The sequence below is a fragment of the Pteropus vampyrus genome, unplaced genomic scaffold (assembly GCF_000151845.1).
Source record: "Pteropus vampyrus isolate Shadow unplaced genomic scaffold, Pvam_2.0 Scaffold210, whole genome shotgun sequence".
In the NCBI taxonomy this organism is placed as follows: Eukaryota; Metazoa; Chordata; class Mammalia; order Chiroptera; family Pteropodidae; genus Pteropus; species Pteropus vampyrus.
The window spans coordinates 2,351,778-2,376,225 of NW_011888991.1; the positions used below are offsets into that span (position 1 = coordinate 2,351,778).

At 45.3% G+C, this 24,448-nt stretch overlaps 2 protein-coding genes across 3 annotated transcripts; one reads left to right on the plus strand and one right to left on the minus strand.

Annotated features, from left to right (window-relative positions):
• Positions 1-958: 958 nt before the first annotated feature.
• Positions 959-5,840, plus strand: PPM1M (protein phosphatase, Mg2+/Mn2+ dependent 1M). 2 transcript variants are annotated; one of them, XM_011372555.2, is made up of 10 exons: positions 959-1,269; positions 2,009-2,132; positions 2,307-2,561; positions 2,990-3,102; positions 3,474-3,558; positions 3,654-3,772; positions 3,923-3,986; positions 4,196-4,303; positions 4,413-4,561; positions 4,916-5,840. In XM_011372555.2, the coding sequence occupies exons 1-10, from the start codon at positions 1,046-1,048 to the stop codon at positions 5,058-5,060; spliced, it is 1,386 nt and encodes a 461-aa protein (XP_011370857.1). In that variant the 5' UTR covers positions 959-1,045; the 3' UTR covers positions 5,061-5,840. The 2 variants fall into 2 exon arrangements, with proteins under 2 accessions (XP_011370857.1, XP_023393797.1); XM_023538029.1 differs by having other exon boundaries at positions 5,379-5,840.
• Positions 5,841-7,774: 1,934 nt separating this feature from the next.
• WDR82 (WD repeat domain 82) lies at positions 7,775-24,448 on the minus strand. Its single transcript, XM_011372556.2, has 9 exons — positions 23,802-24,448; positions 19,686-19,783; positions 16,875-16,941; positions 13,847-13,946; positions 13,221-13,337; positions 12,825-12,980; positions 12,320-12,389; positions 11,614-11,756; positions 7,775-10,621 (listed from the first exon to the last, which is right to left on the minus strand). Exons 1-9 carry the CDS (start codon positions 23,960-23,962, stop codon positions 10,592-10,594), a joined length of 942 nt encoding a protein of 313 aa, XP_011370858.1. The 5' UTR covers positions 23,963-24,448; the 3' UTR covers positions 7,775-10,591.

Consider the following 24,448-nt stretch of genomic DNA (forward strand, 5'->3'; position numbering starts at 1 on the left):
GTCAGCTGCACTGTCATAATGGAAACAGCATAGCACTGGGCATCAAGACACTTCCCCTGTGTGGGCTTCAGAGTCTTTGTCATGAGATAGAAATAACAGTCCTGTGCAGGGAGTTGGGCTTAAGTGATAGAAGGTGACCAAGCACTCTGTTAACATGCAGATGTAAAGGGGGACACTGCCAGGGGTTCAGAGACTGCAATATCTTGCCTCCAACCCAGATGAAAGTCTTTCACTTCTTTTAATCCCAGGTCTGAACTCTTGACTATTTGGAGCCTTTTGGAAACCATGGATTCCTATTGTCCACCAGTCATTCACACTCTGAGGATCCTGCTCTCTGTCCAGAGAGGACATCCTGATTGGAGTGGCAGCCATTTGGGAAACTGGCCCAAGGGTGGCAGCGGTCTCAAAATGAGTAAAGCCAGTGTGACACTAAGCCCCATCTGGGGGTAGGGGGTGCCAGGTCGGGCGGGTGATGAATAGAGGACACTTGAGGAAACAGTGTGCTCTTCAGACTCTTACTCAACGTGTCAGTCAATCTGACACCTCTAAGGACATCCTGTTCCCATCTTACCCTTGCGTAAGGTTGGGGCCCAGCAGGAGGCAGCCCGAGGCTCTGCCATGGGCACTGACCCATCTTGGAGGCCCCGGGTACGCTTTGAACCCCCTCAGCCTCTTTGAGTAGGAAGAAGGGACTTTTCACTCTCGAAGGTTAATGCCCCACACGTGTGGGTGAACAATTAGCCTGCTCAAGTTACTGTATGACACAGGGCAAGCGACTTCCCATACTGGGGCTCAATTTTCTGGCACTTTAAGTGGGGTAGTAACAGCGTTTGCTTCTTACAGTTGTTATGAGGCTTGACAAGCCAGCACTACTGGGCCCAGGCCGCGCACACGGACTCCCGGGCGAGGCGGGGGTTTGGGGGTGTCACCACTCCGCTCAGCCCCGCCTCCTGGCCGCTTCCTCCATCCAGGAGAGGGCGGCCGGGTGGTGTCTCGCCGAGCCTCCCCTCCTGGCGCCCCGAGGGCAGCCCTCTGCGGCCGCACGATGTCAGCCGGCTGGTTGCGGCGCCGCTTCCTGCCGAAAGGTCCGCTGCCCGCGCCGCGGCCACCGAGGCCACACACCAGCCCCGTACCCTACCGGCGGCCCCGCTTCCTGCGCGGCTCGGGCTCCTGCCCCGGCACAGCCGACGCGCCGAGCCTCCCGGAAGCCCGGCCCGTGCGCTGCCCGGCGCGGAGTCGCACGCTGCCCTGGAACGCAGGCTACGCAGAGTGAGTGTCCCCCAGCCCCGAGCAACCCCCATACGACACTCTCCACTCCAGCGACCCTTGCCCTAGGACCCCCGACCCCGACCCCTGCTGATCCAGCCTGAGGGCCTGGGCCGAGCTAGAAAACAAGCAAAACCGAGTGAGCGATACCCACTCCCCCAACCTTGTGGATAATTCCCTCTTGTCCTCATTTCTGGACTCTGGACAACCTCCCCCCATCCCACCTCGGCCTTTTCTTTGGGACTCCAACCTCTCTCAGTGAGGGTTGCAAGTCGAGAAGGACCTGCACCCCTGGGGCTTCCAACATGAGACAGGGAAACGGGGTAAAATGCCAACTTTCTGGGCTTTCGAGATTACCACTCCACCCACCTCATCCCCTCCCTGCCAGCCCGGTACACACCTCACCCTGTTACGGAATATGCAGTGTGAGGCAGGAATTCTGGCTGAGATGGGGCAGGGGATAGGCAAGGGAGCCCCAGATCTTCCCAGGCAGCCCCATCCTTACCTCCCAGCCCTGGTCAGCAGGTAGGCTCCAGGGGGGTCTGGGCCCTGAGTTTTGCCTTGGTCAGGAGGTCATTTAACAGTTAGGAAAATTACACCATCTTTATCGAGGTATAAGGGACGGCGTAGGGACTTTTGCCCCAGAGGGAGGGTTCCTCCCTCTCTGCACCAGCTCTGGTCTCTGTGCCCACGGGGACACGGGTGTGTTCCTGAAGGGTCACTGACCACCTCCTGGCCTCAGGATCATCAATGCAGAGAAATCTGAGTTCAATGAAGATCAAGCTGCCTGTGGGAAGCTATGCATCCAGAGATGTGAGTTTGGGGCTGAAGAGGACCAGGAGTGGTTGACCTTGTGCCCAGAGGAGGTGAGCACAACCCCCTCTTACAGATTGGGGTCCAGGACTTCAGGTCCAACCCCCTCTTACAGATTGGGGTCCAGGACTTCAGGCGGAGGTTCTTGCCCTAGTGCCCCATGCTAGGCCAGGGGTCAACTAGGGAAACCAGGAAGAAGAGCCTGAGACCGAGCCTTTCTTGTACAGTTCCTGACGGGTCATTACTGGGCACTGTTTGATGGGCACGGCGGTCCAGCTGCAGCTATCCTAGCTGCCAACACCCTGCACTCCTGTCTGCGCCGGCAGCTGGCGGCCATAGTAGAAGGCATGGTAGCTACTCAGCCCCCCATGCACCTCAGCGGCCGCTGCATCTGTCCCAGTGACCCCCAATTTGTGGAGGAAAAGGGCATTAAGACAGAAGACTTGGTGATTGGGGCCCTGGAGAATGCCTTCCAGGAATGTGTAAGTATGGCCTTTAACTAGGAAAGAAGGGAAGATTTTGTCCCCAGGCATCTCTGCACAGAATGGTGGTCACCCTGGATCTTTGAATTGGGAGGACATGATTGGATTGGTTCATTCTTTACTAATGGTCATCATTGTCATCATAACCCCTCCCATTTTTCCAGTGCCTACTCCTACTATGTTCTAGGTGCTTTTATCTGCATCATCGCATTGCATATCCAGTTGGTTCTTGGTGCAGGGCCTGGTTTCCTTTCTTGTTTTGAATAGGACTTCCCTTCCTCCCCACGCGATACATCCAGATCTCCTAACTACAGGGATTCTAGAGTCATAGCTAGAAACTGGACTGGGACTGCCAGGCTTGCTGGTGAGGAATGAACTGCAGGGTGGGGATCAGGAACAGCCCCTCAAGTGGCCTTGGTTTGCCCCAGGATGAGGTGATCGGTCGGGAGCTGGAGGCAGCAGGCCAAGTGGGTGGATGCACAGCCCTGGTGGCTGTGTCCCTGCAGGGAAAGCTGTATGTGGCCAATGCAGGGGATAGCAGGTAAGTGAGCCCTGGAGGGTGGGCAGGGTGGGTGGGGCAGGACAGGCACCAGAGGCAGTGGAGACAGTGAAAGGGGGCAGGAAGTGGAGGAATGGAGATTAACTGGCTGAGCTGTTTGTATACCTGGCATGTGTGGAGTAGGAGGGTGGACAGCAGATGCCAGGGAGAGTGGGGACCTCAAATGCCAGGCTGAAGGGCTGAGTCTTTACCCTACAGGCTGTAGACATTCATGAAAGGCTTTGAACAAGGAAGGGATTGGCATGGGCAGAATTGGCCCCTGGTGGTTGAAGGAGGGGCCAGCAGGAAGGAGCCCATGAGTGAGGTCGGAGGCAGGGCTACAGACCTCTCCCTTTCCTCCTCAATCCCATCAGGGCCATCTTGGTACGGAGAGATGAGGTACGGCCCCTGAGCTCTGAGTTCACCCCGGAGACTGAGCGGCAGAGGATCCAGCAGCTGGTAGGTGCCCTTGACAGAGAAGGCTGTGGAGCCCCAATTCCTGGGTCCAGGGCCATCAGAGGGAGCCTGATCTGAACATGACCTCCCCACCCCAGGCCTTTGTCTACCCTGAGCTCCTTGCTGGTGAGTTCACCCGACTGGAGTTCCCTCGGCGACTGAAGGGGGATGACTTGGGGCAGAAGGTTTTGTTCAGGGATCACCACATGAACGGCTGGTGAGCAAGGTGGGGGTGGGGAGACACAGTGGGGAGAACCCTGGGGTCCAGGCCCAGCTGTGTGGCCTGGGGCAGTCTCCTTCAACTGGGCAGGGTCAGGGGTGAGGTAGGGAATAGGGCCTGGGTTGATGCTGGATCTTCTCCTGGTAGGAGCTACAAGTGTGTCGAGAAGTCAGATCTCAAGTACCCACTGATCCACGGACAGGGTAGACAGGTCAGTGAATGGCCCCCTTCAAGAATCTTTCTTCAGTTGCCCATGCAGAGGTGGGAGTGCCTTTGTCCCTTGGTGGCTGTGGCTGAAGTTCTGGGGTCTGCTCCAAAGCCACAGTATGTTTCTCCCTCAGCCCAGGGTTCCCAAGGGCCACAGTCCACCTCTGCTTTACTTGTGCATTTGCTCTCACCTCACACCTCCCTTGTCCCCAGGCTCGGTTACTGGGAACACTGGCCGTCTCTCGAGGCCTGGGAGACCATCAGCTCAGAGTCCTGGACACAAACATTCAGCTCAAGCCCTTCTTGCTCTCTGTCCCACAGGTGAGGGGGCAACAGCCCATCCCAGCTTCCAACTGCCCCAAAAGGCATACAGTGAGGCTGGTGGGAGCTGGGAAAGGAATGCTGAGGGATCCTCAGGCTTAACTTGCAGGTCACAGTGCTGGATATGGACCAGCTGGAGCTACAAGAGGAGGACGTGGTTGTCATGGCAACTGATGGTCTCTGGGACGTCCTTTCCAATGAGCAGGTGGCACAGATGGTGCGGAGCTTCCTTCTTGGTACTCAAGAGGACCCACACAGGTACTATAACTGCTGGGTACCTGCCTGGGCCTGTGCTGTTGCCAGCAGCAACACCAAGCAGTTATGGCTAAGAAGATAGTACTGACGATGAGCCTGGCTCAGGGCAGGTGGTCAGGATTGGTGCTGTCTCAAATACTAGGGAGTGGGGATGACGGTGGGTCCCAAAAATCTCTGGGTCCAGGCTCCTGTGGTGCAACCTGTGGCCCTCCTAGGCCTGTTGCTTACCTGGCCCCAAAGTTGGAATGCACTGCTTGGGTCCCCAAGTGTCTAGCCCAGTGCAGTATGTTCTCCCTGAGGGCTGGCCTTGCCTCTTTGCTCTGGCCCCAGAGTACATCTGCAGGATGGTCCCCACAGGTTCTCGGAGCTGGCCCAAATGCTGATACACAGCACACAGGGGAAGAATGGTGATCCCACAGAGGAAGGGCAGGTGTCCTACGACGATATCTCTGTGTTCGTGATTCCTTTGTACAGCCAGGGCCAAGGAAGCAATGGCCATTGAGGATTCAGATACCACATCCCAGAAGCACTCGGGGTCAGATACAGTCGGGGCATCCCCCCACCATGGTCAACAGCAGGCCTGCCTGCCTTGCTCCCAGACACAGCCCAGGGCTCTCACCCCTACCCCAACCCATTTCAAGGGGAACATTTATACCAGGCAGTCAGAGCTGAAGAGCGTAAGAACCCTGTTCCCCAGGTCCCCTCTTTGGCAGGCAGGGGAAAAGTGCTAATATCAATAATGACAACCCTCTGGCAGAGGCACTGTACACCTTAGGATACCCACACAAGGTTTCTTCACAACCCAATATATTATTCCCAGATAAGGACAGCTGGACTAAAGGAATTGGCCAAAGATGCAAGAGGGACAGATAGCCTGTGTTGGATCCAAGTCTCCAAACCATGAATGTCAGGGTATCTACTCAACAACCCCCAAAGCCCATGCAGGATGCCTTATGAAAAGCTGGGGGCAGCCTCATATCTGTTGAACAGTCATCCTGAAGCAGCCCCTGGGGAGAGACCTGCTCAGGCCCTACCCTACTCTCCTCTACCACTGGAGGGAAGGCACAGGCACTGGGGCTAAAGTTGGGGGAGAACAAAAGGGGGCAAGAGGAGCCCCAGTTGGCTGAACGGGAAATGCTCTTGTATTGCTGCTCCTGCCTCTGGCCTAGCCTCAATTGTTCCTTCCAAGCTCCAGCCCCACCCTAGGCTGATGCCTCGTTAATGCCTTCATTTTGTTGTTCCCCATTACCTCCCAATGATTAAATGTTTGTGTGCAGAAGAATCCTTGTGAATCATGAATTGCTGTACAGCTTGGCATTACAGTATACCTTTTGCTCTTTTACCTTCCAAAGAATCAGTCTTAGCTTCACCTTGCAAGCCTGCATAGTCAAGACAGTTTTTTTTTCTGTGGCCTCTTTAGTTCCAAGCCTGGGGTGAGCCCCAGTGTGAGAATTTTTGTCCAGGAAACATAAAGGTCTCTACCATCATCTGTGAGCTCTGAGCTGGAGATACTAGACTGGCTGCCATTTAACTTGTTTTTGAATGCAAATTTCTATAAAGCTAGACTTAGCTAAAGTCAGTTGGGGCTCCAGGGCTTGTTTTGATAAACAGCTTATTAGTTCCTCAACTTCCTACAAGACTATTTTTATCATCTTCTGGCATTTGCCAATGTTAAGATGCTGGGTAAGTATTTGTTCAATTACAAGCAGCCACCTTCATGATTTCAGCCTTACCCAACTCTTCCCTGATCCTCCCCGATCCTCTCCTACTTAACATCTGAGATGAATTCTTACTAGGCAACTCACAGCCCTAGACAGCAGCCAGGAAGGACAAGAGCCAACAGGCCTCAGAATCGATGGTAAAACTCATGTAGTAACCCATTAAGGAGGTTCTTAGACCCTCTTTCCTGCCCATCAATTCATTTTAGACTTCATTTCTTATACATTCTTCAGGGAAGAGATAGAAAAAACTACAAAATTTCTCACTTTTTAGTCATACTCCACAGCCCAGCACTTCTGGGCCTACATCTTGTCCAGAGCTGGGTCCTGACAAACTAGATGGCCTCAGAAGCCCTGGGCAACCTCTCCAGGACTCTAGTTAGGCAGCTGGCAAATGCAGGAGTATGCCCTACCAGCCTGCAGGAGTTTTACTTCCTCTTTCCTCAGCAGTTCCCCCACCCTCCGCCACTCTGTGGGCAGCGGCCTGTGCCTGCCTCTCACCCACATAAACAGCTAAAGCAGCTCACCCTCACAGCCTGCTTGCTTTGCTTCTGACCCAGCCCACTGCCTGTTCTTGTGCTCCTCACACCAAAGGCTGAAGCCTGGGGAGCAGGTACAGTGGGTTTCTCAACAGCAAGCAAGACAAACTGTTAGGAATAACTGCTGCAGGGGCAGCTACAATGACCTATGTGTTCATGTCTCTCAGCAGAGCCAAACACTTGCAGCAGCCCTCGGACCAGGATGTGAGGAGGTCTCTTCCTCCTTGAACAATGTATTATCCTATATTCATGACCTACCACTCACAAACTAGGATGTTCCCTCTGCTGCCCCAGAGTCCTTGGCCAACCTCCAGTGACTATAGGCAAAGTGACAGGCCCAAGTCTGTCTTCTCTGGTTCAGAGAGCCAGGAAAGAGGAAGCAGCAGGTCCTGCAGGTCTGAGGGCTAGGAAGAGAAAAGGCACAAAGAGTTACCAATGCACCAGCCAGGCGATGGGTTACTACCAAGCAAATGGCCGGGGCATCTGCCATAACTGGTGTAGGAGCCTCAAAGAGACCCCACTAGCCTTGCCCCGCAGAAGCCAAGGCCTTGTAGGACAAACCTTATTTCAGCTAGAGGTTGCCAATCTGATCAAGGGCTGAGGTAATAGCGGGAAAAGGAAGCCTAAGGAACATGCCAGATGCAGTCTTTGAAGATCAAGGTTGGCTCAAGCTGGCCTCTCCCAATTACTCATTTCTGGCCATATGGTTGCTTATTAGAGCCTAAGGTTGAGGAGACCCAGGTAACTGTTCACTGAAGTCTGGGTATAGGGGTTCCTCCCACCAGCCCACAGGCCTTAGTCACCAGGGAATCAAGGGCAGTCCCAAGGAGCCCAACAATCCATCCATACGGCATTACAGCGAGTCCCAGTGTGAGCCAGGAGACAACCCATCCTTCCCTCCAACTCTAGGCACCAGTCAATGCTACAGAAACTAAATGGAAGAGGCTGCAGCCATAAAATTCTGTTTAAGACAGATAACATGGAAAAAATGTTTATATGTTAAGTACAAAAGGGACATAAAATTGTATATACAGTAGAATGACAACTATGTAAACACACCAAAAATCTACACACAGAAATATCTAGAGGAACATTTAACACCAAAAGATTAACAGTGGTAGCATTTGAAAGTCAAACTGATTCTTTTTTAAATTCCCAATTTTTCCTTAATAAGCATTAATTACAATTTCAATGGGAAAGTTTTTTCTAAAATAAAACCCCAATGGCTGGTCATTTGAGCAATGTGGTATTGTCGGTATTGTCCCATAGAAAAAGGTGGCTTTAACCTCTTGAGAGTATGGTGGGCAGCCCCCTTCCCCCTGAGAACTCAAGCACCTCTGGCTCCCACTGAGAGCATCCTTATAGCCCCAGCCCTCAGCCTCTGGCCTACAGCCTCACTTCTTCCTTTATTCTGCCTAGTCACACCACCACATCAACTCCAGTCACTTCTAGCTACATCTTTTCCCTTTCCTTCCTCAAGAGCCAGCTCTGCAGCCACAGGTCCCCATAAATAAGAGGCCATGCAGTGCATATTTTCAAAGGGCATGGTACTTCCTTTGGACGCACAGGAGCTCAATATAAATCATTTTCCTGCTGACAGGCAAGTCATGCTGGGTGGCCACTCTGATTACAGATATGTTGATCACACAGCCTTTCTCATTAACCCACAATTCCAAGCACTCTCTGAACAGTTATTCCTCCCATGAATTTTCTACCCTAGAAAACCAAGAGCAGGCAGCAACAGCTCAGATCATTTGGTTTCTAAAAGTCCCTCCACTCTGAGATGGCAGAGCTATACAATGGGCAGCACTGCAGCAGCTGCCGATTCTAGTCTACATTTGAGAAAGATGCATGCCCCTTGCCCTTCGAGTCTGAGGAGCAAGTCAAAAAGTAAAATTGCTTAAAAAAAAAAACAGTAATTGCTAGCAATTCACAGCCTATTCCAGCTGCTAAACAGAGGCAGTAATGACTTGCATTCTCCCCTAGCAGCTATGTACTCTTGGGCAAGTCTTCACCTTGTTGAGTCTGTTTTTGGATCTGCAAGGAATGTTATCTGCTTTTAATGTTTGAGAATTCAGTGAAATAACATGCCATTCGTCCTGCTCTAAGAAGGCCATGCAGGGGAGGAAAAGGCCATGAGCCAGACACAGCTCATCTCTACCCTGATCAGGACCCATCCCTCTCCCAAGAGAAGGCAAGGAAAAAAAAAAACAAGAAAGACATACCTGGTAAACAGGAGTGACCTGTAATTGGTAAAGAAGCCTCAGACAAACTGAAAATGCCCTGGTTCTAGCATCCTGTCCCCAAATACTGCAAGCCAGACACAAAAGTCATGCAAAAGTGACTGTCACACATATATAGGCACAAGACAGAGCCATCACCAGGCAAAAAAAGGGGGCTAATACTGCAGAGAGGGCCCCAAAGTGCGGCTTGAGGAACACAAGGGAGTTATCCCAAGACCCTCACTTAGCTGCCACAGGAACAGCAAACACTTGAAGCTATGCTTCGTTCAGTCTCCTGAAAAGAAAAATGTAATAAAGAAGACTCACTAACACTTGTGGCAAACACTATTAGCAAGGATGCTGACTTTCCCCGGGGCTGTAGGAATCCATGTCCTTTGGCTAAACTGAGAAAGGACAGGTATTTTATATATATGCATACATACAAATACATGTATGCACACACAGATATATTTAAATGAAGGTGTACACACTGTGCTAAAATACAAACAACAGAAATCCCAGGTCATATATAAAAAAGCTAAATATAACATATAACACAGGCCTAGAGCCAGCTCATGGTTGGGAGCTGAGAAAGGGGTGATATCATGAGACTATATACACAATTTGTGGAGGGCAGGGAAGGCATCAGTGTAAACAACTCAGACTCACTCCACAATACTGGCCCACAGGAAAGTGTGATGTTTGTATCTCATGTACAAAAATAGACTCCCACCTTGCTTTTGTATACAACCAAACTGGGTAGGCAACCAGAAGGACCATGGGTTTGTATTGATGACAAGGGCCCACACTAGGTCGCTGCTAAACCTCCCAGCCCTAGGAACTCTCACCTGCTACCCTCCCTCTCTTTCATCCTCTTGGGCCTTTTCCCACCCAACACTCAAAGCCTGAGGCATGCCTAGATCACATACCCTCAAACACCTAACTTGCAAGGCTTTTTGGAAAGCAAGGTCTTTCTGTATCTGTCCATCTCTGACACCAAGATATATGAAGACTTATTTCTGTAAATGTTTGGCACCTAAGTAACATGATGATTGTGGATTATACCACAATGACACAGGGAGACCCAGTAACAAGACATGCAGGGTAAGGGCAAGGGGCACTGAGCTGCCTTAGCAGCTCAAAACCAGAACTGTGGCTTCCCATGCATTTATGGGGGTGGGAGAATTAACAACTGGGGATGTGCAGAATTAACAACTTCAACGGCTCCTTAGCAGCAAATACATTCAAAACTGAAGGCGTCTTAAGGGCCCCACTATACCCTAATCATGAGTCTGGTCACTCCTCTGGAGGAGCTCAGTGCAATGACAGCTGGAAAATCTGAGTCCCGTGTGAATCTGCCGCACCAAGAGTCCTTTTGAAGAAGCTCAGTAAAGTATTTTTTTTCTTTTGAGCAGATGTACAGCACATCCATGGGAGGGCCATGTGGAAGGATGCTCTCCAGTCCAGTCAAATATTCCAATCCCACTATTATCTCAGTCCCCTCTGAGTTTTTTCCTGCTGGCCACCCTCGGAAACAGCTGAACAGCATTAAGGTCAGTCATCAATGGTGGGCAACCAGAAGGCCTGGAAGGAGAACAAAAATCAAGTTTAAAAAGCCAAACCTCTCTCTTAACTGCTGAGGGTTCTTCTTACCCCTTCCCATAGCATCAAGTAGCTCAACCCCGTGATGGAGGATTTATGGCTGGTGGCCCTCCCTCCTGACCCAATCGACTGGCTATCTAGGGAGAAATAATCCCCACCCTATGTGAAAGTCAGCTGGTTGGTTCCTGCTCACACTGTCTACCTTCCACCATAGTGGCCCAGGGGTAAGAGAAAAAAGGAATGCTGTCTGGGAGGTGGAGGTCTGGGTAACCTTGCCTCACTGCTAATACACCAGGTGATTTCAGACAGGCCTTCTCCTTCCTGAGCTGTGAAAAATGAGAGGCATTGGAATGGATGGTTTTGCTGCATTTTTTTCTGACACTGTGTTCTTAGTTTAAAAAGGATGGGAGTGAGGCACCATGTTCTGGGTAGGCTAGCAAATACCCAGGTGAGTTTAGGAGATGTCAAGAGGAAACTAGAGGCAGAGACTCATGATGCTTTGTTCTGCTAGTATTGTCAAGAGAGAGACAGGAGCCTGGAGGAAATTCTTAGGTGGTGAGTTATAATCAACTTTAAGAATTTCTGAGGAATTCAGCATAAACTAAGAGGAATGGAAAACTGAAAGGTTGCAGCCACCAAAAGCCTTGTTCAAAGAAAATATTTTAAGAAGCCAAAAAGCTGTCAAGTGTAGCCCAGGTAGTTTGAACATAAAACCAGAAGCCAGCCAGAGCAAAAACTGACCTAAGATCTCCTGGGAGCTCATAAGTGATGTGAGATCATAGAAATGAGAGTAAAAGTGAAAGACCAGCCCAACCAGAGATCAGAGAATAAGAGGTGAAACAGGGAAGCCACCATTTGAGAAGCATGAATCTGTTGCTAGTAATGTAGCTATTCAGAACACAGCTTGCTATGCTCAAAAGCCACAGAGAGGGCCGCCAGATGGAGGACATTTCATTTCCCATTGGTTCACATACCATGTTGGAACATGCACTGGCAAAGGTCATGAACTTGGGGTTGAACTGCAAACAGGTAATAGGGCCTGTGTGTTTGCCATCCAACACAGCTACTTTTATACCGCTCTCTCCATTCCAGACATGGATCTTGCCATCCTCTGAACCTGAGAGAATGATCAAGGAAAATACAACAGCTCAAGGCACACTACAAAGACAAGTGGGAAAAAGACACTGACATTTGGAAAGAGGCCAAGTTTCAGGACCCAGCACTCAGCAGAAATTGAGAGGGAGGAGAGGCAGAGAAAAGAGGACACTTGGGGAATTAATGTTGTCTGTATTTATTTGTTCCTGGGCAAGTCACTTCCCCTCTAACTTCCATTTTCTCATTTAAAAAGATTACTGAATATCATCACTACACTACCAACAGCTAGCCATTGACTGAAAACAGGGTTACATTAGAAAGTTACTATTACTAGTAAGATAGTGCTTGTAGAGTTTAACTATAATGCGATTTAGGGAAGACTAACATTACTGCAAGTTCCCAGTAAAGAACTGTAAAGTCAGCATAATTTTAAAGACGCTATACCTTTGACATATTGTGCTACACAAAAATCTGAAAACGTCTATCAAAAGGATAACATCTTAATTAGTTAAAACTAACAAAAATAATATAAATAAATACACAGTACCACAGAAACAACTCCCAAGGTGGATAAAGGAAGCTTACCAATCATAATAAACTGGGAGTCTGGAGTGAACGAGGCCTCAAGTGTGACGGCTTTGCTGTTGGCATAACCCTAAAAAAAGCAGAACAGTTCTCTTCTTACAAGGCCATTAACAAAATCAATTGCCTAGAAACACTACCCAGCATACACGTCACCTTCCTTTCTGTGAAACCTTCTCCTCCTCATGTACAGCACCATCAAGATTCCAAACCTGTCTGCCATCCTTCATAATTCACCCCCTACCCTCAACAACTCTATATTCAAAAGGGCAAGAAAATGTTTATAGTCAGGAATTATTTTATATCTAAACACCAAACTTGGGTCACTGGGTGTGAAGTGAATGTCTCAGAATCCATGAGAAATAAGTTCACGCGCAGGAAGAAAATGCAAGTCCGTGCCTCGAAGAGTGAGTCAGGGATAACTGCTGGTCTCCACCCCAGCTAACACAATTCTCAGCCCAAGAGGTATGAGCACAGAAACAGCCATGCTCAAATGTTGTCAGCTCACCCCAAACGTGTGCATCACTACTCCTTTAAATGCATCAATGAGACGGATGAAGCTGCCATTGGTGGAGATGAGGATGAGTTTGCCATCATTGCTGAACTTAAGTCCTGTCCATTCACAAGTTCGATCATATTGCATCTTAAAGGTCGCAAATGGCCCCTGCAAAAGATAAAAGTAACAACTCCAGGCCCAAGGCATATCAATAATTCCTTCCACCAGAGCCAACTCTCATTCTATCCCTTTAGATTCCTTTTTGACTAGAGAAAGCAGAAAAACTACTGTTCTGACATTCTAATACCTACCATATACCTCCTCTACCATAGAAAAGGCTCTTAAATGTGTACCTCACCCTTCAAAACTTCTATGATATCAAGACTGCTTAAAGATTCAAAGATTTACCTTATCAAAAGAGCGAAGGTCATAAAGTTTGACCATTTCAGAATTGACACCTGCAGCAAAAATTAACCCTTCTGGATCAAAAGAACAAACTGGCTTGCCCTGTAGATGCATAAGACCCTAAAAAAAAGAAATAAGAAAAAAAGTTAATGAATCTAGGATCCTACCAATTTTAACTACAAATTTAACCTTTCCCAACGAAAACTAAGGGACACAAATAGATCAGCCTACCTACAGAACAGAAAAAGTAAAACTAACTAAAATGAGGCTTTTAAAAAACAGGTTTTCCTACAATTGATTTCAGATCAACCTTAATTGTACAGTTGTATAGTACAATTACAATTGAAATTAAAAAAAAATCCCTTAAGGCTAAAAGCTATAGCTTAAAGGCTCCCAGAAAACTGTTTTTAAAGCAGTAAGCCACAGAGCATAATGCAGTATGCACTGGATTAGGGCATTTGCTTAATTACCAGCTACCTATCAGGAAAAGAGATTTTCTCCAAAGTTTAAAAAGACTCTAGGATCCCAGAATGGAACCACTGCTTTCCTCCTTCCTTGAGAGAGAGATGATGATGACGATAGTGCCTACCATAGAAAACACCTGAATTGTAACTGTGAGGTACTATTACCTGGCAGTTAGGAGACCGGAGATCCCAGAGTCGAATGGTCTTATCAAGAGACCCAGAAATGAAAGTGTCATCCACAGGTGACATGGACAAGGCCACCACCCTGCAATGCATGGAGATAAACAGGAGTTGAGCAAGATATTTGCAAAAATTGGATGTGAACGCTAAACCACTCTACCAAAACTGCCATTTTAAGAAACACATATACACAAGCAATCTGGAATGATCAAAGGCAACTAGTATAATGAAAATGGACATTTAGATGGCTCTTCCTTCTAGGTACTATGGATGAGTAGTTCCACATTCTGGCTCAGCTGCAAAACACTTCATAATATAGAAGCTGGTATCACAGATGAAGATTAGAAGGGAAATATACATTTTGTACTGTTTCATTTTGACAGAAAAGTCTGAAGTAAAAAGGTGGTTAAACTGCAAAGCTCATTTGTTAATGGATTTTTTAAATCTAGAAATAGAGGAAGTTCAAGTTTTTGGATGACACTGAAAGGGGTTCAGGTGGTTTTAGTTCCACTAGAAAGAATTAAAATGCAATCCGTGAACAGGAAATGAGAAAATTTACTTTTTTTCTTAAAAAGTGCCCCCACTCAAATTCTTCCAATATAACTCAACTAATGTGCACTAACACTCAACTTAAAAATTTAAAAGATACTATAAGCCAAATTTTCCTGGGAATGCTGAGGCAATATTAAAAGAGTGAGCAGAATGCATATAGACATGTAATTTTATGCCATGGTATCAAGATCAAAAGCTCAGAGGAATTCTATCTTGGCACAAAGTTCTTCGCTGAGAGGTTCAGGGAATACAAAAGCTTAACTGCCAAGTCCAGGCAATTACAAGAGAGAGTCAGGGAAGGCTTTCTGGAAGAAGCAGCACCTGTGGAAAACAGGGTTTCAATGACAGATGCCTTTGCAAAAGGTACAAGACAGGAAGGCATGAAGCACATGTTCGGTTCACTTGAACTGTAGTGGGAGATAACGCTGGGAAAATGGATCACAGCCGGAGGGAAGAGAACCTGATTCCAAAGGGAAGGAGCAGGCAGATGTGAAGGCTTCCTGAGGAAGCTGTGCAGTGGTCAGAACTGTAATACAGGGTGCTGATGCAGGATGGTGAGGAATGGGGAGATTAATTAGAATTTGACAATACTCCACCTGACAGGACATGAGCTAGAACAGAAGCAAAGGAAGGAGTACGTAGGAGAGTGACACATGAGATTAAACCTAGGTAGAATCAACAAAACATGTGTATGTGAAGGCAAGGGAAAGGAAATGAACAGACAACAAAGGCTTTGAGTCAGGAGAAGTGGAAGAGAAAGAGATGAAGAAACATCAGGCAGACAGACAAGAGATCGCCGGAGGAACATAAAAATGATGGGAGTGTAGGACCTGTCAGGTGGAGGCAGAGAAGAAACATCTACATAAATATGTATAAAATCTGTAGGTGGAAGTTAAGTCTGGAATTCATGACAAATATGGGCTAAAGATACTGATTTGGGAAGCCATCTGAGTAGAGGTGAGCGAAATCAGTGGAGATATTTGAGAAAATATCAAAAAGGAGAAAAAGCAAGGATAGAACCTTGTTTATTTTAGAGTCAAAAGAGGAAGAAGGGCCAATAGCAAGAACAGAACCAAGATGGGAAAAGTCAGATGCCAAAGAAAAAAAAAAAAGCTTGACTAAGAGGTTGAACACGCTCCCCACAAAAAAAGCCCAAGGCAATGGATTTTAACTAGAGACAGTAGAGGCAGGTATAACAGCTTGGGAAAAGTCCCATAGATGACTCTGGGACTAGACAGAGAGTGATCTATAACAGTGAATGAGTGTGCCGAGTTGGAGATGGGAGTATGCAGATTATTCTTTCATGTTTGACAATGAAAAGGAGTGGGTGGTAGTCTCAAGATAGATTTAAGATAAGGAAGGCCAAGTAAGTTTGTAGGCAACAAAAAAGTACAGTTAAGTAAATGGAAGCAAGCAGAAAGAGATTGGTTTTGTCAAGGAAAAAAGGCTACTTCTCTCTCAAGGAAAGGGTTCTGAGAGAAATTTAGGTGGAAGGGATAAAAGTTGAAAAAAAAAAAAAACCTCTTTTTGGATGGCTTTGATTTTCTAAAAAAAAGGAGGGACAAAGTCATCTAAGAAACAGGAGGTCAAAGGCTAGATAACTGAGAAAATTGTAAAGAATTCTGAATTGCAATCAACTGTTAATTACAGACAGTACATTTGTGAACATTCATTTGATTACAAACAAGCAAAAACATCTACTTGTCACAAGCCATTCTTTCTGTGAACTACACAGTAACCAAGAGCTTCCACCTCTTATCTTCACCAACATAGAAATGCCCTGCCCAATCAGAAGTGCAGGGTGCTCTTGGCCAACCTTCTGTTAGGGTTCTCTACCACTCTAAGAGTACTGGGTTTCTGTACATTTGCAAATGAAAGCAGGAGGAAATACCCCTCTCCCTTGTGATTAAAATATCATCCAATGAAATAACATTCAACCAAAACTTGAAAAATTAGAGGAAAAAATACTGGGAGGTTGGGGTAAAAGACAGAAGCAGCTCACATTACAAAACAGAAAAAGGAAACAAGCTTCACTTTCAAAAGTAACAAAGAACAATTCTTTTTTGCATCCTCATTAAGATCTTCACATAGTTTATGTATAGCAGGGGCCTGCTGAAATGGGGGCCACCTGTACCAGAAGGCCTCATATATATAAGGGATAGCTGATATTTGGGATTCCTAAATGCTAAGTATACTTTTTACTACCTAGGTTTCCATTGAATGTCTTTACCTTTTTCCTAATTACGTTTCAACTAAAATTTCGGTTTATCTATGAAGTTATACCCCTGCCTCCACAACCTCAGTTAATCGAGAGCTGACTACTAAAGGGGGTTAACAAGACTAAGAATACTACACAGCAGTGAGGAATTAGCTTTAGTTCACTGATAAAATCTCTCCATTCTTCTATTGTCTGAATAACCTCAGGGATAAAAGATCTACTTCTATAACACTTGGGTCTTACCTTTTGCTATGTCCAGGAAAATATCTGATGTATTTGTTGTCATGCAAGGACAGGTAACGAATAGTATCTGTAAGAAGACAAATAAGGCATGATGATATCCTACTATTTTTAAAGGAATTTACTTTGCATTTTTATCTTGAAAAGGTCAAAGAATTCATTGTTTTCCATAACCCAAGCCAGGTGTGAATAAATACTGGTGAATAATTTCTCCCCACAACTGAAGACTGGGCACCACAGATCTGATATAATTCAAAAGCAGAGTTCTTAAGTTGACAGCATATAGAGCAATGTTTAAAATCATTGTTAACTATCCATCTTTGGCTTCTGCATAGTTACAATGCAACTTGTTCTGCAAATATACCCTGCCCCACCCCTCAAAAAAACCCAATAGTTTTAGTGCCTACAGAATGGCAAGCCTTAAAGAAAAACATCTGGCTGCTGAGGAAAAAGGTTCAAAGAATTAAGCAGCCATACTAAGCTAAGAATCAGGCTGGACTTGCATATTTTTGTCCAGGATTCTCCAAAGGCATGTTGATGCAACCTGACCTCATCTGAATGTTAAATGGATATACAATTTACATTAAAATTAAACAAAATAGAAAGAGAAGTAATGTCCTACTACTTCTTTTCTAATTCACCAACTACCCACTGGTCCCTTGTGCATCAGTTGTTTAAAAATAATAATAATAATAATAATGCCAAAATAAAAAGAAATAATGCCAAAATAAAAATAATAATAATAATAATAATGCCAAAATAAAAAGAAATAATGCCAAAATAAAAATAATAATAATAATAATAATGCCAAAATAAAAAGAAAATTTGGGTTTAAAAGATCTAAAGACATTTCAATACCAAACTCATGAACTGTACCAACAAGTCACAGCAGTGAGATTTTGACGTAACAAAGAAGGCATAATCAGAAATTTGTGCTTGGGTAAAATGAGACACTCTTAAAAACCAAATGATTCTATCTGAAAAAGTAAACAAACAAAAAAATGGTGGTGGGAAGGGAATGAAGTGTCATAAAGAATAGAGCTGGGAAATACTATGCCCCTGAAAAGACTATGAATAAGGAACAATTGTTGAGAAAGGGATGATAGAAAATGGTGCCAAAATGCAGAAAAGAAAGCATAGAAAGAACATTCTGGAGGCAAAAAGAACACAGGAACTAAGAGGATGAACACACCAAGTCATCCCAGTGATTTACAGGGGTACTTTTTAATAAGAGGGCATTTAACCTGGGAGAAGGAAAAGGGTACTCTTTGTATGTTCCAAAACTGAACTCTACATGGTTTTCCTTGAAAACATCTTCCAAGTTTTTTGAATGACAACTACAAAGTCTTCCTGGTTGTTTTATTGCTAGGAACTACTCACCTGCCCTAAGCAGAAAAAGGCTTCCTCCCATTACCTGGTTTCTCAGAGATGAGCAGGGCGTCGCCATCCTCTCCGCCCCACTCGGTAGCTGGCGCGCTGTTCCTGGCAAGGCAGTGGCCTGTACAGTTATCTCCTGTACCGGGTGGTATCATAGACCCTCAAACTGTACAAACTACTACCTCAGCCTGGAATCAGGCAAAAGGAAACGAAGCGTTGGAGGAACTCTTCAGGATGCACTCGAGACAGGAAAGGCAACATCCTCAACAGCAGAGGCCTGGCAGCAAAGCTGCAAGTGCCACACATTTGCCTCATCTTGCACCATGTTTGGACAATCCTCATTTAATCACCCAGAAAAACACCCCACCAGAAGAAATATACCAGTCATGCAGACGATCATACAGATATGTTTCCTCAGGATCCTACTGTTTTATATTCTTGTCCAAAAGCATCAAATGCATGCTTACTTAGAAAACCACTTCTGAAATAGAGGCATTAAAAGTAGAAATGATATACTTACTAAAAGTCAAGTACAAGCAGAAAAATCTCATTTTAAAAAAAGATAAAAGAATTCTGCCCACCTGCTCTGAGATAGGCATAGCCAAAATAGCAGTCTAAGCAACCTCTGTCCAATGACATTAGAAAATCTTACTATAAAAAGTGAAACAATCAATAAATCAGTAAGGTAAGTTAAATGGGGGAAAAAAAAAGAAAAAAAAGGAGTCCTAATGTGAAAGTAAATATTATTGCTCAATTACCAAGACGATCTGTCAACCAAGAATGACTTATCCCACCCAGGCGAAATGCAGGTAAAAACAGAGACCATTTATTTGAGAAAGAAATTCACAAGTTTAATTTCTACAAATAACTCTTTACCCCTCAAAGACATTAGCTTTATTTAAAAGTAAAAAAGAAAAAGCAATAAAATTCAGATCAAAAAATGTCCCCAGAATCAAAGATAACCAAGGGCAGTATACGATCCTTTATGACACAGACCATAAAAGGTTGGGCATACACCAAAAACTCTTCTAGGTCCCTAACCTATGATAGCTCAAGCATTTGTGAAAACTTTTCTCAAATCTACATATTTTGAACAGGAAGTACTATTGTTTATCACTTACTGTGTGTCAAGGATTCTTTCATTTGTTCTAAAAGTGTTCTTTCAAGTTTCAAGAAGTACAAACCATATATACAATTTGTTTCCTATTCTCACTTTCCACTCTAAACTGGAGACCTTTCATACTGTTTCAAGTCCTTCAAAACACTAGTGGCTTGCTTCCAGCATCTCTTCAGTCATAACAATGTTAGCACTGCTAACATCATAGGAAAATATTTAAATTAAAATAACTATCACCAAAACAGTAGTCACAAAGATACCATGAACTATTTAACAAAAGAAACCATGGCCATAACTTCCTAAAAAGAAGGCTTGCTTACCGTCTATTTTGTTAGAGCTGTAAACGACTGTGTTTGCTGCATGAGTATATCTGATGAGGTCCACGCCATATTTCTTACTGTACAGGGTTCTCTTTGGTCTGATGAGGAAATGGACAGAGAAAGAAAACCATCAAAATCCTCCATCACCAAAATCTGGAATCTTCATAAAAAGAGAAGAACTTAAATGATGTGGCAAGGGTGAAGATTCTTAGTAAGCTGTAACACTGGAAAGAAAATTTCTTCCAAAAAGGAAGAAACAAATGGAATCAATCAAGTACAACAGCTTTCACCTCTGAACACCAAATGCCAAGATTAGGAAATGGAAGTATTTCTGAGGGCTCAATTCAGTCTTTACTACAATGTTCAAAAGTAAGCTTTGAGAAAAAGTACAATCTATTTGGAAAAAGGCACACAAAACAACACAGGTCGTAAATTATTTTAAAAAGATGGATATGGGACTATGTCAAACCAACAAGGCCAGAGCTTTCCTTAAGCCATTCACTTACGCTTTTCCTCAAGAAGAAATGATTCGTCAAAACTAAAACCAGATGCAAAACTGCTTGCCCACTCTAATGTAATATACTGTTGCAGAAGCTATCCATCCTCCCTATCCTACAGGTCCAAAGCAAAGACTATGCCTTTTGGAAGGTAAGCCTAACTAACTCTCCCTAGCAAAACAGCCATTGGTTGTTTTCTTTTTACTTTAATGTAAAATTACATATTTCTAAGCTACAGGATACCAATCCATTCGTTAAAGTTCCTTAAATGTCCCCCTCTATAGAAGCTTGAAGATCAAGCTGAAACTGAACTCATCAAAATATTTAACCAAGAACTTATAATGTTCTACATTTAGGTGTAGGAGGATTTCATAAATCTTGTACCTATGTTTACCAAGAGTTCCAATTTATGAAAAAGAAAGACTTAAGTTTAACCCTGTCAGTGCAAAATCCTCTTGGAACCTAGATGCTAACCAATCAGATGACTCAGTAAAAAACTTTAAAACATCAATCATTTGCAGTTTCAATTTTTGTTAATGTCAGGAAGGTTAAGAGTTTCCCTACACAAAACCTACTTCCAAACGAGACTTCTCACTTCAAATGTACTGAATTTTCTACATTCTTACCAATCGGAAGATCAGCTAAAAAGATCAGCTAGCTCATCGTCTATCCACATTCTTACCAATCCTGAAAGATCAGCTCAAAGTCTACTTTGTCTAGTCCACTGTCCTGGGTTCTGCATTGGGGTTACTGTGTGGTAACCAATGAGTGAATGAGTGAATATGACTGTGTACACATGTGCTTGCTTTCAAAAGATAGCTGACTTTGCCTCTACCATTGGAAAGACAAACTTACCCTCAGAATACCTACAATAGTGAAGACAGAGCCTGTCACATATGGTCTATTTGTCTCAAATTTGTAACACTCACCTGAGGTTTCTTCTTAATAATAGAAACATTTTACCTCATATCATTTCCTAGTTTGAAAGCAAGATCTCACCATATTACATCCATTTCAGAGAATCTTTACAAAGCCCAGGAACAATATTCTTTCACAAATACTTGGTAAGCTTCTCACCATAAACTATGATTCTGGTGATCAAGTATGAATAAATAATATTAAAGCCTTGCTTTGAATAACTCACATCACATCACCTACCACAGATATCCTTCATATTCTTCCAAGTTGAAAAGTCATTCAATGGATGAACTCCATTATAAAGAAAGTTTAAATGACAGTAAACTGAAAAAATATATTAAGCATAGAGAATACTGTTTTAGCCATTTTCAAACTCCCAAATGCTAACATTATTACCATCTAATAAAGATACTTACTATGCCTTACAAGGAAACATCACTTTTCTTCCATTGATGGTTTGACTACACTACTAGAGGCAAATTTTTTCTTCACATAATCACTTAGGATTATGGACTCCTGGAGGCGAAAAAGATCATGTAATATCCAAAGAAGTGATGTGACCAAGTCACATATCTGCTCACAAGGCCAAACTGGAACTCAGTCTCCGAACTACCAGGTCACTCTCCCACCACAGATCACAATGAAACAAGGTCACAATTAACTGATAAAATTTTTAAAAGCATGCCTTATACTATTTTATCAATATTAAATTTCCTAATTTGGATAACTGTGCTCTGGTTATATAAGAGAATATCCTTGTGCTTAGGAAAACCACGTTGTGAGGAATCTATGTTTAGGGGAAAAGGGGCTTGATTCCTCCAACTTAACTCTGATGCTTCAGAAGAAAATGTACTCATAAATACATTCAGAGAGAATGATGGAGCAAATGGAGCCAATTATTGGATTACATAGGAGTTTTTGAAACATTGCTGTAACTTTTACGTGTTTGTAACTATGTAAAAATGCTACATGAGTGAATAAACTGCATAATGTCATAAAATTAACATTTTACTTTTAACAAGACTTCAAATCTGTCATCTCTGGCAAAACATCGAAATGAAGGGACAAACTATGAAGAAATGCTACCACAACCTTCATTTCCTTTGAATGAGGATATACACTTCTATCCTCAGGTTCCAGGGAAAGGTTCGAATTTGTGCACAAGCACTAAACATTTCAAGTAAGCCAGCTTCAAATTTCTTATAGCTCCAGGACCCCACAACCTACTTCCGCCCCAGCTTTATACGTTACTCTCTTCCAAGCTAAATCAAGTGGCCAGACGTGGACAGAAATTCATACACTAAATGAATAACATTGACTCAAATAACTCAGCATCCATCTAGCTAATAACAATCTCTCTTCCCCTAGGACCACCACTATAGACCACTCTTTCACATACTGCAGTCAGATCCAGAGCCAGTTACATAATACTTTCAAGAGCCCCAGTGGGGGGAAAAGAAAACTGGGGAGAACATTACAGCTCGGGCCAAAACAGCATTACTTTAGATAACCAAATTCACAAATGAAGAGACAAGATACAAAAGAAAGTTTATGGAAGACATCAGTTTTTTTAAAAAGGCAAAAGGAACAGCTGGAGAAGGTAGAGAAAAACCCAAAGATTCAAAAAATAAGATCTGGAACAAGGAAACAAAATGAAGTCTGACAAAACCAGAAGCCACTGAATTAAAGCAAACTTCTGCAAGCCTGCTTGGGGAAGGTGGCTGAGGGGAAATCACAGCCTAAGTAAGTTTCTGCTTTGAAGGTGCTCACAGTTTATCAAGGACTAAGTCTTACATGGGTGAGGTGAAGCTGACAAGGTCCCCAGGGGGAAAAAGCAAAATACTGTCCTTGTAACATTTTGCAAGGATGCAGGAGTGGTGGGTATTGAGATGAGTTGGAACAACGCAGAAAATTTCATGGTCAGACTAGACTCGACATTTTGATAATTCTAAATGTACCATAAGTGTAATTTCCTTTAAAAGCATAAGAGGGACCACGAAATTGTTATAGGATGCTTTTTGTTCTAATGGGAAGTTCACATTCAGGTCTGAATTGGGACAGCCAAGTTCGTTTGTGTCTGGCAAAAAGTAAGTTTCAGATGTTGCTAAAAAGTAGCATCGGGTCCAAGGAAGTAAGAGCATGATTTGAAAGAGAAAGGACACAGGGCCCAAAGAGGAACAACAAATAAATCCTGACAGCTAAGAACTGCAACCCACGCGGCTCTCACGCAGAAAGGCCGCGGGAAGCTAAGGGGCAGGGGTTGGGCGGACTGCCAGAGCTGAATCGAGGTCACCGAGGAGAGAGCACAGAGAGCGAGCTGACGCTGTTGGATGAGGTAGGAGAGAGCAGCCTCTGCAGTTTCGTGCTGGGGGCAGAGCCGACTGGCACCTTTTACAGAGTCCGAGTGGCAGAAAAGCTACCTGCTGCGGCCAGGATGGGCGGACCAGGCGCTTAAAGGTCAAGGTCAAGGTGAGGTTTGGCACGTGAAGCAGAAGCGCTCTCAGAAGAGACCGAAGATGTACAAAATAATACTACCATTATTTTTTTAAAGAAAAGGGGGAAAAAAGGTCTCCTAGACTGCTTCGGAGCAAAAGCCGCCCTGGCAGAAGCAAGTGCAAAATAGGCGGGGGGCCAGAGTCAGGGAGGGGAGCAAACCACGAGAGAGTCTCAGAACCGGGCCCAGGGCCACCGCCGCACTTACTTGCCCTCCTGGCAGTCATAAAGCACGATGGAGTCGTCATCGCTGCTCGAGATGACCGTCTCGCCGTTGGGGCTGAAGTCAAAGCAGTTAATCTTGTCCGAGTTCTCGCGAAACACCTTGGCGACGCGGAAGCTCCGCAGCACGCTGTCGGTCAGCTTCATGGCGGCGGCTGCTGGAGGCAGCGGCAGCGGAGCAGGGCCGGGGCGGGGCCCCGCGGCGAGCGGGCAGGCGAACGGGCGGGCTGCCGAGGGGGCCGATCCAGGCGGGGCGGGCGCCGCTCCGGAGGCAAGAGGAAGGGCGTCCGACAGTCGGGCCGCCGACTCCTCTCCCTCCTCCTGCTCCCGCAACGCTCCTCCGACCGAATGGTGAGGCTTTGCTGACCGTTCCTCCTCACAGTCGCCTCAGAGCCAACCGGCGCGGCGCCGGCTCATTGTGTCCGCCATCTTGGGGCGGCAGGCAGAAGCCGAAGGCGAGGGGCCTGACCGCGGCGCACGCCGGGAAAGGGGGAGCGGGCGGAAACGGCGGCGCGAGATGGGAAGGCGGGGCGGTGACGTCAGTAGTGCAGGCGAGGAGTGGAGTAGGGCCGGCGATTTCCAGATGGGCTGTGGGGATGTCCACGACGCCTCCGTGGGCGGGAACACCGTTAG